The 15,308-nt window shown below is 43.2% G+C and overlaps 1 protein-coding gene across 1 annotated transcript; it reads right to left on the bottom strand.

Annotated features, from left to right (window-relative positions):
- Nucleotides 1-1,345: 1,345 nt before the first annotated feature.
- Nucleotides 1,346-14,865, bottom strand: sgsm3 (small G protein signaling modulator 3). Its single transcript, XM_015975380.3, has 21 exons — nucleotides 14,678-14,865; nucleotides 8,754-8,819; nucleotides 8,582-8,667; nucleotides 7,833-7,896; nucleotides 7,483-7,694; nucleotides 6,855-6,962; nucleotides 6,616-6,759; nucleotides 6,314-6,509; nucleotides 5,869-6,014; nucleotides 5,505-5,738; nucleotides 5,105-5,287; nucleotides 4,866-5,021; nucleotides 4,734-4,788; nucleotides 4,600-4,649; nucleotides 4,355-4,507; nucleotides 4,195-4,265; nucleotides 3,707-3,755; nucleotides 3,473-3,558; nucleotides 3,265-3,387; nucleotides 1,937-1,997; nucleotides 1,346-1,472 (listed from the first exon to the last, which is right to left on the bottom strand). The coding sequence occupies exons 2-21, from the start codon at nucleotides 8,812-8,814 to the stop codon at nucleotides 1,389-1,391; spliced, it is 2,322 nt and encodes a 773-aa protein (XP_015830866.1). The 5' UTR covers nucleotides 8,815-8,819; nucleotides 14,678-14,865; the 3' UTR covers nucleotides 1,346-1,388.
- Nucleotides 14,866-15,308: the final 443 nt, after the last annotated feature.

Raw genomic sequence — 15,308 nt, 5'->3', positions numbered from 1 at the left:
ATAGCTCCCGAAGACCGGAATTTGGGGCAGCAGTAGCTCAACAGGTTGAGCGGGTTGTCTAGTAATCGGAAGGTTGCAGGTTCGATCCCGGCTCCGGACAGAGAATTCTGCTGTTGTGTCCTTGGGCAAGACACTTAACCCACCTTCCCTGCTGGTGGTGGTCGGAGGGACCAGCGGCGCCTGCGCTCGGCAGCCTCGCCTCTGTCAGTGCTATGCTGTAGCTACAGCTGCCCTGTAGCTCATCACTATCAGTGTGTGAATGGATGAATGATGCACTGTAGTGTAAAGCACTTTGGAGTCCTTACAAGTGTGGGTCATTTATCATCATTTGACACCTTTGCTTTAGATGGTCTCCCAGTCTAAATTAGATTATTGAAATAAATGGTCTTTTGCACCATAGTATCACTTTGTCAGTTTGACATCACATAGCCAGGTGACGCTGAGGCTCAAAGATAAGACCCCCGTCTCCCTACACTGTGATCCTCCACAGAATCACATGAACTGATCTCAGTAACTTGGTATCAAGTACAATATACATCATTATTGGGATCTCTAGTATGAAGTGATTTGTTCTTCAGTACCGAGTCCCGTCAACATCTTAAACCATGTTCAGATTTGCTCTACATTAGATTCCCTTGAGCTGAGGTGGATTATTTATGATTAGATGCTAAACTTTAGTGCAAAGGAAAACATTCAGTATTGAAGCTTGTTTTGAAAGGTTAGGAAATGCGTGTAGTAATAAATATTTAAATTCCTGTTTAACTTGTCAAATTAGAATCAAAAGAAGAAGACCATTCCATGTATGGATAGTTTTTTATGTAACATGTACTGGTCTAACACAAAAGCAACTCCTTTGTGTACATTTCATCTTACAGGTGTGTTTTCACTAGCACTAGTGCCGGTAGCAGGCATGCAGTTCTTCATCACGGTGAGTCAAGGCTTTAACCAGCGTGTGCAACATTAAATTAGATCTGACATAAAAGGTTTGATGGATTTCTGAGCGATGAGTAACGTTCTCAAAAATAGTTTCTCTTTACAGCATCAGGGTTAGAAATGTTCCATTAGAGTCATGAGCAGGTCGGGACAATATTAAAATCTCTGGTTTTTAGGGAGACGACCTCTGACTGCGCACAAGGCAGAAATACGTGGAAGTAGACGTACAGCCTGTTCTGTACAGCAGGAATGTTTCAGATGAGCACATCTGTAGTAGTGACATCTCATTTACAGGATAATATAAAATAAAGTATGCACCACACTGGACCCACTTTCTGTACCAACAGTCAGGATGGTTCCAGTCACAGCTTGGGTCAGTAGTGGCTGACGGAGGGGGGGATTAGTGTCCACGATGGGAGCTGTAAACAACAGCTAGAGACCATAAGAAACAAAGATCAGCCGTCGATGTCCCAGCTGAAGAGGTGGTGCTTCACCAACATGTCCTGCACGCCTTCCTTCAGGGGCTTCTGCTCCTTCTCCTGCAAAAGGTCACAACACATAAGAATACTGAAGAGATCAGGGAAAGCAATGAGAAGTGATAAAAAAAAACTACGAGAACAACAAAAGGAGCCAGGTCAGAGGTCATCTGGCACAAGCAACGCAGCGGAGTCGGAGTCATCACTGATGGCGTTACCATGACGATTTGAAGGGCCCACATCCACATCATGTTAAATAAGTATAAATAATGCATAAAGCTAACTACGATCTGACAGAGGTGTCGTACTCAGACCGACTGGTTCTCTAAACCAGCAGAAATGATGAGCTGGTTCTAAATAAAACAGACATGACATCATTCTAAAGGGTGATGCTGAACCAGCTCACACACAACTGCTGCTTTCAGAACAGCAGACGTCTAAAACAAATATTCCTCCCCTGATCTCCAACATCCTGTCTTCACTAAAACATAGAACTTGTTATTTGGGTCGAGGTTCTCCGTTCTTACCGCTTTCTTTTCAGGCAGCTCACAATCTTGAGACAGACTGAAGGCAAACTTTGACAGAACCCTGAGAACACAGGAGTCAAGTCTTTGTTCTTTACACACATTTTATACACATGGCAACATTATAAAATGAGAAGCTAGAAAACAGCATGGACTTATTGTCTAAGGTCAATTATATATTGGAAAGTAATTAATCAGTTCTTGATTTAATCATTTTAAATAACTGATTTCCAATTTGCAGAATAGAATTTAAAAAGTTTTCCTAGATTAAACAACTTTAGTTACTAAATCATAACGTTTAGCACCAGAATGTATTCACCTGAGCTCATTTAAAGGTGCATGCAGTACGGATGACATCTTGTGGTCAGATTTGGGTACTGCACCCCAGGTATCAAAACAAGAGAGTCTGGCCTCAGCCACTGCTGCTCTTTGTCATCCGGTGGCCCAATCTCAATAATAGCACTTCCACACTTGCGCCCTTCAAATGCACAATCCCGGCCAGGGGTGCGTATGCGTAGCGTAGGGAGTCCCGATTCTCAAGTGCTGAAGTTGACCACGCCCCTTTTGCACCCTTGATCTGCACTTTGCCCAAGTCTGCAACGATATACTTAAGCGAAGTGCATTACCCACAATCCATTGCTGTATATGTATTTTCTAATGAAAGTACTTTATTTTAGGATGATTAATTGATGCTCTGAATGTTTTAGACAGCAGCAATGAATGTAAATTTAGTTAAAATGGTTGTTTGAAAGTTGATGTTTTTTAAAGTAGCACAGCGACCAGCATCCCAGCATGGGTTGCGGTCGATGATGCAGTGCTCCCTGTCCCAATTCGGCTATTATTTGCACACTTGTGAACCACACACTCTAAGCCAACTGTGCACTTCCTCCAAGTGCACTTCACTGAAGACGGTAGGGCGCAGTGTGGGTATTGGGATTAGGATGGTGTAGAATAACAAACGTTGATGCAGTGTTTGCGTTTAAGACTTGGCAATCCCACGGGCTCAAATTTGATCCCTCTGGAACCAGGAAGTATGGAGACGGGACAGACTGACCACGCCCATGTTTGGCTTTATTTTTTTAAATGGATAAAACCTGGCCTTCACCCAGCCAGCTGAGAAGGAAATCTGTTCCCATGTAACCCTCCTTAAAACATTGAGACAGACTGTTGTGGGATTATTTCACTGTAGAATTTGTACTAATTGCACCTTTAATGTTATACAAGACACAACATGAAGGTGTATATTAGATGGTATCGACTATAGTCCCAACTATGCAGTCCAGACCAAGTATACTGGCATGTCTGACTATCTGTAAGGATTGGTCTCCTACCTGAGCTCACACTTGATCTGCACCCATCCAGGACTACGGAGGAAGGACCACGGGTGATACCATTTTTCTACAGCAGCCATGCTGGAGCACAGCACCTCCAACCACAGGTGCAGCACCTGCTCACTGACAAACAGACGTTACAAACCATTTTATTTAATGCTACAGAAATTATTATAACTATGTATATGTGTGTGTGTGTGTAACTCACTTCAGGCCAATGCACACAAGAGATCTGAACTTAACATCCATCTGAGCGTGTGCTGCATCATGACTCATGTTGACCGACTGCACTGCCTGGGTAGAACAGACAGAGGGCGCCAGTTCATCGTTTTGGTGCTACAGTTGATGTTTGTATACACCTTAGGCCTCGGTCATAACCCAGCGCAGGTCACATGCATTCTCACTGAAATGTTGAGCTTAACCTACTTCCAGGCTCACTCACTCTGTAAAGCAGCTCCTCTGGCGTCAGTACTTTTCCATCCTCGTCTAACCTGATTAAAAACACAGAGCGACACGTTCATTTCATTACTTTGAGAGTGAGAACAGACTTTTTGATCTTTGTTCAGACAAGAGTAACGGACAACCATTAAGCATTGGTCAGACACCCTTAGGGCTCTAGAATGAGTGTGTGGCTGATGGTTTTAGGCTTTATTAACAAGAGGGAGTTTAAATTCAGTCCCGGATCTTCCAGGAGGTCAGTGGAGACAGACGGGGTGATCTGAGAGTGAAGTTTGTGTTTAAGACGTCTACCTGGATGGTCTCCATTCAGAGAAATCAGGACTGATGAGCTAACAGCTAGTTTTGAACAGCCATGAACAATGGGTTTTGCTGCACCTTAAAAATGTCACAGCAAACCTTCACACCATCATCGATTTCACACAACACGGTAAATAGTTGTTTTGGTACCGGGGCTGTGGAAGTGGGATTTACCTGTAGGTTTTACACAGCACCAGTCTGGAGTAGACTGAGTTGAAGTCCCTCTCCACCTCCCTACTGGCTGCCTGAAAGGAAAACCAGGTGACGCAATTACACATTTCCATTTCTAGTTCAATAACAAACAATTAAAGGTCATAATTACAACTGAACCTACCTCTTCCACAAACAGCCACGGGTGACAAGGTCCTCCCAGTATAGACGGCTTCTTCAGTCCGTGCTGGAAGATAGCTTTCAGAGCCGGACATAAAGTCCCCCTGACCAGGTCAGTCACTGCCTCCGTCACAGAGTCATCACCTGCTAATGAGTACTGCAGACACACAAGAGTTCTTCATAAAACACACACACACACACACACAGATGTCTGAGAAGTAACCGTTTCTATGACGCATCTGCTCGTACCTCCTTGCTCCTTTCATCTAGAATCTCCACAAACTTTGCTGGGAACCAACCTAACGACAAAAGAGAAACAGATGTAGTTGAAGAGTCCAACGAAACCTGCAACAGATAATGTGAACACACACACAAAGACACACCTCTAAGGCCATTGAGCTCCCCAACCCAACAGTGTTCATCCTTTTGTGAGACAATCTGAAAGATTCAGAAGTTTAGGAGTCAGACATGCTCAGCTACCCATGAAAACAGTGTTGGAGTAAATAATAACTCACAGTGATGATGTCATTCTTTCTGAAACCCAATTCGTCATCGTCGTGACGCTCAAAGTCCAACAGAGCCTTGGCTCGTCTCCGTCGGTTACGAGAAACCACGAGGAAGTTTTCATGATCCCGCTGGTGGCTCTCCATGGAATAATCTGGCGTCAAGTCCTGAAAGACCAAGAGTGTCTGTAAACTCGAGAATGAAAATTAAACCAAACGAGGACTTAAAGGTGGTTTGTGTTTGGACCCACGGTGTTGGAATGATGAGCATCCAGACAGTGGAAGTGCTCGGCGGTACGAGCTATAGCCTCTCGCAGGGCCGCCACCAACTCCGTCTGCTTAATGTTTTTAGATTTCAGAGCCTCTGCTTCATCCTCCCCAAACAGCAGAGAAGTCAGAGTAGACTTCCTGCGCAGAGCCTGCCTCCTCACCACCTATACACACGCGGGCGCGCGCGCGCGCACACACACACACACACACACACACACACACACACACACACACACACACACACACACACACACACACACACACACACACACACACACACACACACACACACACACACACACACACACACAGGTTAGGCTTCTTTTACTCTAAAAAGAGCCCTTTTCCACATCAAAACAGCTGGGTGTTGTCTTGGTTCACCTTGTTGAGGTTGGTGCTGAGTGTAGCGTTGCTTCCATTGTTGAGCTGCGCCTGTTCATTAAGAATGTAAGCTAGGTGTTTGTGTCTGTGAGCTTCCAGGGTTTCCTGGGAAAGGCTTCCTGCCAGCCTCATGGCCTCGCCCAGAACTGCCGGCCCGTCCCTCAGCTGGCTTGGCAAGTCCGACAGAGTGTTAAAGATGGATGCAGAGTTCTCTGAAGATACAAGCTCCTCCTCCTGGAGTCAGAAACAAACAGCTTTTTGTCAATTACTCTAAATCACTTGCATTCTGATTTTAGCAAAACCAGAATGCATTTCCTTCCTGTGACTGCATCGGACCCACTGGATGGTGCTGAAGTGAGACTACCTTAATCTTGAACATGCCCAGTGTGATCTGAAAGAGCATCACCGAGCCTTGATAAAAGAGCAGATCCCAGATCCGCAGGAGCAGCCGGATGTCCACCACACTGGCAAAGGACGTCAGGAACCAGTGCAGCGTTATCAGAGACAGCTCTGCGTGTGAAAAGAGAAGCGTCTGTTATTGGACAGAAACAAGACCTGCTCAATTCACCAATCTGAGTAAACGTCTAGATGAGAACAGGAGAGAACAGTGGTCTCCAGCCCTGGTCACTGAAGGACCCATACACCATGTTTTAGGTGTTTCCCTGCTTCGACACACCTGATTTGTTGGCTGAATCACCTGCTTAGCAGCCCATCAGGCTCTGCAGAAGCCTGGAGCAGGGAAACATCTAAAACATGCTGGACAGGAGCCCTCAAGGACCAGGCCTCCCCACCCTTTCCCTAGCGTTTACCGATGTCGTGATCCTGGAGAAGGCGGTCCAGGGCTGGCAGGTACTGAACAATAAGCTGCCGAAGAACCCTCTGGTCTGTTTGGACCCCCAGCAGCGTGGAGGAGAAGTAGGATGGAGGAAGGAGGTCTTCGATCAGAGCACACATCATCCACAGAGCATCCTCCTCTTCCAGAAAGAGCAGCAGGCAGGAAATAACCTACATGACACAATTAAGGAGTGCAGATGAAATAATTAAGTAGAATTATTAAAGAAGCAGATCGTGCAGACGTTATTCTGACATGAGACGGTCTGTGTGTGCTCACCATGCCGGTGCCCTGGCAGTACCCGATATCTGGGTAGAGCCAGGCCAGGCCTCTCAGTACCCGTCTCAGCCTCGGCACCCCGACGCTGGTCAGACTACAGAAGCACGCGTTGGTTGGCATGGTCCGCAACAGGTCCTTCTCTATCTGATGGAAAACATCAAGCTTACAGACTGGAGCTAAAACACTCACACAACCATCTTTAAATAAGTTTAGAACTACAACAAAAGCAGTGATGTCACCTGTTTAGAGGTAGATGTGTCATCATTAGAGCTGTTCTTGACTATTTCTTTGTAGGAGATCTCTGAGGTCCTCTTCTTCTGCAGAGCTCCAGACAGACGCATCCACAACTACAGAAGAAATGATGGTGGAACTCGTCAAAGCGTGCCGTGTGCAGTATGGAGCTACAGCCGGACCCTTAGTTTAAGCTCACTCAACAGCCATGGCTGACAACACCACTAAAGGGGAAAGCTACGCCATCGTTGTTCGGTGACCACAGCACTAATCTGCTAGGGCAGGGGTCAGGTTAGGTCATGACATAACGCATTAGCCTAATAAACCCCAGCGCTCTGCTGGATTGGAGCAGCTGGAAACACTCATCTAGAAATATTCCTTTAGAAACATGCTTCACAATGACTGTTCATTAGAACTTGTTCAGAAAAAGTGAAAATTAGAAGCTGCTGCGGCCAATCAGACGAGAGAAAACCAAAGAGCAGGAACGTTGAATAGAAACAGAATCTGCAGGATTTCCCGCTGTATCTGTGATAAATGAAAATGTCAAACATCCCAGACTGACGAAGAGGCTTTTCCTCTAAGCTCAGGCTGAACTTTAGTCCACCGTGTGCTCCGCAGACGCTGAGACCCACCTACCTGTGGCCTCATGCTGTGAGGAATGCCACCGAGCACCAGCGAGCGCAGACGATCGGAGCGTGGAAGAACAGGATCGATCAGATCCCAGGTCAGGTCGCCCACCGTGTGGTTGTGGGTGAACTCCAGGTGGGCCTGCCAGCGCAGTCGCTGCTGAGGGTCTTCATGCTGAGGGGAGCCATCCGTACCCAACCAGGACTTGGGCTTGTCACAGTCTGAGAAAGAAACGTCACATGAGCCGATTTTGTGTTCATTAAGCTAAGATACAAAGATTCAGTTGTTTGTAAATCAGGTTTAGGAATTTTAATAGTGTTTAAAAAAGGAAATGTAGAAAAAAACTGAGAACTAAATACCTTCAGAGTCTATTCTGAAGCCAAACTCATCGTACTGGAGTTCAGGCTGACCTGCAGAGTCTTTCTGTGGAGACACATGACCCCAGTGAGAGCTCATCTCCCCGTGGAAAACAAACCGTTGTTTCTGCTCTTATCTAACCAGTAAATAAATGCCAGACCTTAAGTAAAAGCAGGCTGCACGCCTTCTTTAAAAAGATGTGTTGCTTTAGAATCTCTTAATAGTCAGATTTATTATTGGTTTTTAAAAATGGAACAACGCAAGAGTCCAACTGACCAAAGCCAAAGTGGTTCGTTTATCTCCAAGGAGCTTGTTCTGAGCTCGATTATTTTAGACTAAATGGGACGATAACGTACTAAAACAACTAAAACACATTAAAGCAGAAATCAAAACTTCAATATTAAATAAATATGAAGATTACAGGTGAAAGAAATGTTTATGAAAGGTGAAAACGTTGAACACGAATCGTGTTTAGATTTGAAAACATGCATACGGTATTTGACAGTTTTGTTGTTTATCAATTTCATTTTTCCTTTTGCATGAAATAATTTTTAAAAAAAGACCTGAAAGTTGTAAACAAAACCATAAAAATCCTCGAGTCTGTTTTCCATGAGAATAAAAATGTAAGTTTCTGTCCTTAATACCCATAAACAGATGGTGATCTTTTATTTTAAGCGTTACTGCTTCCTGGCTTTTGGGGAATATGCACACTGGATTTATTTTTAACTACTATTCCAAGTCCCGTGCTTACTTGATGATATTTGGCCAAAATATCCTGCGGCCACATGCTAGGGGTGAGAGCAGAAAAGGGTCCACCCGGGGCGGGTGTGTAGGTGCCTAAAGCAGAAACACGGACGTCAGAAACGGGACAAACAGCGACAGCCTGGCACAACGTATAAAAAAAAGTTGTTGTAAATACTTACCGGACATTCTGACGGTGTGTTTAAGCCTGTGTGAGCGACCCAGAAACACATCAGCTGGCATCCACTCTGTAGGACAACATCAGAGTTATCTCTGATAATAAAAGACCGCTTAAGATGTTTGTGGGCTCTGAGCAGTGAGCACGAGTCCTCATTTCTATCTAAGGGAATCACATTAACTAGAAATAAAACAAGTTTGACTTAATTATCTGTGAGGCAGTCGTTTCAGGGCAAGTCACATGACCAGAGCTCCTGTCATAGGCTGGTATTCTGTCCTCCCTACCCCATGGATTTTAACATAACCCCACTTTAAATGATCTACTCTGACCATTGTTTACATTCTATATTTATCTGCTGAGGGAGAAAGAGAAATGGTGAAACAAGTGAGACCATCCTGCAACCCAACACCAGTTCGAGGCACAACAGCTTCTTTTATTCTACAAACAAGACCAATCCCACATCCGTTCTCAAAAAGAGCTAACTGCTTGTTTTATGAATGAAAATCCACAGGGCAGCCGCAGGAAACACCGTCTGGAACATTAGTAGACAAACTACACACCGTCACACACAAGTAAACACAGCGGTAGCCCGAGAGGAGTCTCCAGCATGGAAACACCCTGCCAAAATGATTCATTCTAGCAGCAGGCTCGTGGCGTTTGACGGAGGATTTAGGACTTAAGCGAGATGAAAAATCAATTTGAGATTGGGACGATGGCCAAGTGCTCTCTGCTGCAACTCAGGGGAGTGTTGGGATTGTTGAGATACCCCACTACAAAAACATTTACCATTTAATCACAAGCCAGAAAGTAAATAAACAAACTACTCTGGGAAATGCTTGCACATGATGATTAAACTACGCAATTCAGACCAAACATAAGCACTGTGTGGTTATAGTTCACACACACACACACACACACACACACACACACACACACACACACACACACACACACACACACACACACACACACACACACACACACACACACACACACACACACACACACCAGTGGTGGCTCATCCATAGGGGGCGCTAGGGCACCACCTCACCAGTCTCACAGGAAGAAGAAGAAAATAGGAATCACAAAATATAAAAAAAACATGAAAATTAAACTAAACAATCTCTACATCATACAGACTATAAGTGCTGTGTATAATCTGCATTTAAGTGTAGTTTAAAAATGTTATTTACATTTTAACAATACCGAATCATCTTGTGACGTATTTCCTGTTACTTTTGGGCACAGCAATCTCTACCATAGACCTACGCTAACTGGTGCATGCGCGCTGGATTCCCCCTCCTAAAGCAAGTAGTAGGAGAGCCTTTGGGTGCAGGGTATAATGCCTGCAAAGACATGCACAGAAGACCGGCAGGGCAGAGTCTCAGATCAGGTCTGGACAGAACCGGAAATTCTGCACAGTTCACCATCACTGGTTGTTGTAGAGCAGCTGAGTACACCTCGTGGAGTTTTGTTATTATGAAGGAAAATGGTGGAATGTGGCATCAGAGACTTATAAACAATCACCTGCATGTTCAAAAGTGGATTATTTTCACTATACCATGGATTATTACAACCCTAAACCGGCAAAGGTAGGACCAAGTTGATTCTTTAACTTCATGAAATTAGCTTTGTTTGTTTTTATGCTGAATTTGCATATATTGGTGAATATTAAGCACGTTTTTGGAACAATTTTGCTGTTACCGTCTGTCGGCGTGATGAATTAGAATACTGCTTTGGTGTTCCCTGCTGGTGATATGTGGATGGCCCATCAGATTCGTTCCAACCACATATTTCAGATGTAATTATTAGAATTATGAGCGATGAGGCTATTTTTTAATAAATTCATAATGTGGACACCTTTCTAATCCATGTTTCTCCTGAAAACCTTTTGTTTTTGACTAGCAATATGATGAAATGTTTACGTTTTTGTCAAGTTTTATTTAAACACATTAAAGACTGATGTTTAGTGAGTATTTTTATATAATTTCTTTCTGCCTGCATGAACTATTCTGCTGTTGGTTTAAAAAACCGGGAATGTGACTCGAAACTACAAATATTTTAAAGATTTATATATATATTATTTTTCTAATAAACCGTAATGTATTTATCTGCCCACAAACCATCTATTTGTAAGGAAGCAAATGGATAAGAAACATGGTACTAGTACATTATTTAAAAACCTTGTTATTCATACGCACCTTCCAGGTCACACAATTCTCGGCTGGCATGCTCTTTTCAGCACACCTGGTACACTGAGACAGTATCGTGAGTTAAAGCATGCCCTTACGGTGGGAGGCAGTTAGCAAAAAAGCTAGATCCTGTTTTAGTTCTGAGGTTTACCTTGATTTATTATCTCTGAATGAAATGATGGAGGTTACTGCTGAGCGAACACAGATTAGATCTTTGCTGTTAGTTTAATTTAAGTTAAGCAAAGATTAAATTGTTGGAAAAACTAGGGATGCCCTGGCATCAGTATCGGTATTGGCCGATGTTAGTCATTTTTTAACATATTGGTATCGGTCTGATAAGTAAAACTGGGCCAATATTAAAGGAGTGAAACACTGAAAAACATATTTTAAATTGAATTTCTGATAATAGTCACTGAGCTTTTCACGCAGGCTGAACATGAAAATAGTCTTCTACATTAGCTTCTGATAGAAAATAGACAATGAAATTCTAGGATTTGAAAAGCCTGACAGATCTACATCACACCGTCACTTTAACATTCACGGACTCAGCGGAGGCTGACAGCTGTGCTTTGTCAGAAAGTAGTCCCGAGTCTAAAATGGCACCAGAGATTCCGTTATGTTACTAATCATTTTCACTTGCAGTCAGTCTGATTATTTAGGTCACCAAGCAGAAATGAGATCACTACAGAATTATTTTAAGGACTATTTTACTCACAATGCTAGATGGATCCATTCACTTACCGTGTTTTATGCTAAGCTAAAGCTAAAGGAGTACAGCCAGCTCAGAAGGACGACTGGGCTGGTGAGAAATTTGTCCCCACTTATCCAAATCTGGGAAATATGTCAACAGACAAAATTTAATTTATGGGTGGAGTATCCCTTTAAAACTTACTATCCTTCTACATGCCAACATTATTACAATATTCAGTCTGTTCAATATGTCTGTGTCCTAGGACTGGGCAATAAATTAAAAAATTACCGTTATCAAAATTTCTGACTAACCGATATCACTTATTCCATGTCAACACATTTGATTAAAAAACAAAAAGAAATGTGTAGGTTTGCGACATTCAAGTCCCTTTAAGAAGTCGTACCACCTCAGGTTACATGACAAAATAACTCAATGTAATACAATTGACAGCGCCGTCTAGTGGACAACTTCTGTTTCTGCACATACATGTAGTTATCGTGTATTTATCGTTAAAGAGGTGAAATCCTAAATATATCACGATGTTGATTTTAGGCCTCATCACCTGCCCTACTGTGTCCCTTATGCTGCATATTTCTGGAAACCCAATCTTTTTTTTTTTTACTTAGCGCTTGAAGGTCACAACAATAGCTTACTGTCTATGTGTATCTACCTGTACTTTCATCAGTTTTCTTCTGCCCTGCTGTAGAAAGTGAATTTCCCCACCGTGGGATCAATAAATTATATTCTAAATCCTAGCTTGTTGAGCTCAACTCTGATGTGGCTTTCTGCTAGTTCCTGAAACAAGCCCATCGAACCCTAGCCCTCTTCAGTCTGATGGAACGAGATCTTGCAATAACACTGGATGTGTCTTGGCATCGTTTTCCAACTAAATTCACTCTTAACAGATTGCAAATATCTTCAGGCGTTTAGTTTTGTGAAATATATTGTAACATTATTTCACCCAAAAACATTCTAGCAAAAGGTGGCTGAAAGAGTGGTTGAAAGAGTCACTTAGGGGACAGTTTACAGAATGTCACGTCATGTCCAAGAACATTTCTGTCCAGATCATTCCAAGCCTCATTAGTGCTGGCAATGTGCATTCATTAAATAAAAAGAATTGTTGCTATGAATGATTTGGCACTTAACACGTTTTAAATTTGTTGTTTTTTAAATTTCAAATCGGTCACCCTAAATTTTAAATGCAGGCTAAATGTGAAAATTGTCTTCTACCCCTATTTCCTGCATTAGCCACCATTAGAAAATAGAAGGGAAATGCTCTGACTAGAAAAGCCACTCAGATCTTAGGCCCTGTCCACACGTAGCCGGGGATCTGCCAAAACGTAGATATTTTTCTACGTTTTGGCCTGTCATCCACACGAAAACGTAGTTTTTTCCACACGAAAACAAATCTTTTTAAAAACTCCGGCCAAAGTGAAGATGCGTTTTCTCCGTTTTGGGTGTCTGTGTGTGGACAGACAAAACTGGAGTTTTAAGGTCCGCAACGTTACTTTCCGCGACAAAGAAATGCTGACATCATGTGTGCGACCTGTGTTTACACTAGCCGACAGCATGGATGCCCTCAGAGCTGCGCTCACTTTATCAATTGTCCAAGCGCTTTTTGCTTGTTTGTTTTTGCAAGCGGAATTACTGCTCCTTGCGGAAGACCACAGACGAAGGATGAGGTTAAGAACGGGGGAAGTACTGCCGCCTACAGGTCTGGCATGTCCTTAACAACATATTTATCCGGGTACGTGTGGACAGAGTTTGTTTTTAAACGAGGTGGTGTGGATGCAAGTTTTTGGAGGGGCGGATATTCGTTTTTAAAAACCCGGCTACGTGTGGACTAGGCCTCAGTCACACTGAAATTTAGCATTCATGGACTGATTTAGAAGCTAACCATTAGCTTTAGCAACTCCCCACACAGCAAAGCTCCTTTAGGTTTGTGCTGACTGTAGAGATAAAACAGTCAGTGGTAGAGTCGTGTTGCTGCTAGCCAGTCTGAGGTGAGATGTCCAAATATCATGAATACTGATGAGTAAGACTCCAAATCCTGCTGTGTTCGGTTTCCCTCTTCTCTGACTAACTGCCACTTTCTGAAACAGGAGCGCCAGAGCACGATATTAAAGTCTGTTCAGGGATGTCATCCAGTCCGAATGTTACATTTCCTTTAGGGATGTTTTTACATCGCATGGTTGCTTATAACTTGGAAAAACAGTAACGATCAATCTTGAAATAATTGTGTTTTCCCCTTTTTCACTGCCAGTGTCCACTCTTACACGAAACTGATATGTTGGTCACATCTACTCGCACTAGCATATATTATTATACAAGGAGCTGTAGAGGATCTGAAATGTTCATGTTCAGTTGAAAAAGACGTCATTATTTCACAAAGTTCTTGAGATACTGTCGGTAAACAGAACTACTTCTTCTCAACTTGAAAGGTGTGCCCATGTTTGCTCTGAGTGATCAACACCCTGCTGCTGTACTACCAGCAGAGTTAACATCCGGGTACTTTGAGAGACACCACCACCGTTTCCATACACCACCTCCAGCTGTTCTCCACAGCAACCAAAACAGTGGCGAGTCATTTCTCTCACTCAGCGCCACGTGTCCCTGAGAATAATCATTTCCAGTAAATCAGGGAAACATAAATCTAATCACATCCTTGCATTAAACAGACATACAAGATAACGGCATCAAGGTCCATCATGAAGATGTCCAGATGTTTCCCACTGAACAACCAGAGTCAAACGTCACGGGGAGTACCTGGGGCGGTCATTTTTTGGCAGACATGAACTGATAACACTACAGTTTGACAGCTAATAAATGAACGCACCTTACGTCAGCCCGCTTGCTGACGTCAGGTGCAGCTTGATGCTGTTGTTTTTCAGTCTAAAGCTGACATATGTCAACTTCATTTATGATAAGACTCAAATGGCACAAGCCGCCTCCCGTTTCAATCCTTGTTTTAGAGACAAGCGGTTGTGTTTACTCTCACTTTTAAGCTATGTGCTACTATTTGCCGTTAGCTACAACATCACTTACCGTAGCGTTATCCCGGTGGAAGCACAAGGACACGGTTTACGGTAGAAGTGCCTTTTGTCGTCGAAAATGGAAATGACCATGTCCTGAGATAACTCGCCTCGTAGAGATGATTTGGTTACGTTGTGCACCTGCTACAGGACTCGGGAGCCGTGTAGCTCCATGGTATCCTTACGCCCCTACCGTTTTCCTTTTCCTCCCTGAAAACGTAGTTCCAGATCCCGGAACTAGCTTCACTTGAGAAGTATTCTTCCGCCATGAATGAGAGTGACGCACGCGCTGGTTTTTCCGTTCGTGTCCAGCTGTGTGTGGCAAGCCGTTGTAACATATAACGATACCCCTTTTAGGAGTACCTTTGTCAGAGTTTTATTTCACATATCCAGAATGTTTATGTTAGACGTGAGTAGTGCCTCTGGAGAAAAAAGCCAAAATGCAGAGATGCGTGGGGAAAATACAACATTAATTCTAGTTGTGATAATGAAGTATTAAATGATTAATGTGTTTTGTCCCAAATGCCTCATTGAGAATAACTGAAAGTTAAATAGTCAGGAATCAGTGCAGAGTTTACGCATTCAGGTAAAAGGCTATGCAATCGTGAGTCAGTAAGGATGATGGTTTTCATTTGAATCATATT

The sequence above is a fragment of the Nothobranchius furzeri genome, chromosome 12 (genome assembly GCF_043380555.1).
Source record: "Nothobranchius furzeri strain GRZ-AD chromosome 12, NfurGRZ-RIMD1, whole genome shotgun sequence".
Classification (NCBI taxonomy): domain Eukaryota; kingdom Metazoa; phylum Chordata; class Actinopteri; order Cyprinodontiformes; family Nothobranchiidae; genus Nothobranchius; species Nothobranchius furzeri.
This window is presented reverse-complemented; position numbering and strand designations above follow the sequence as displayed.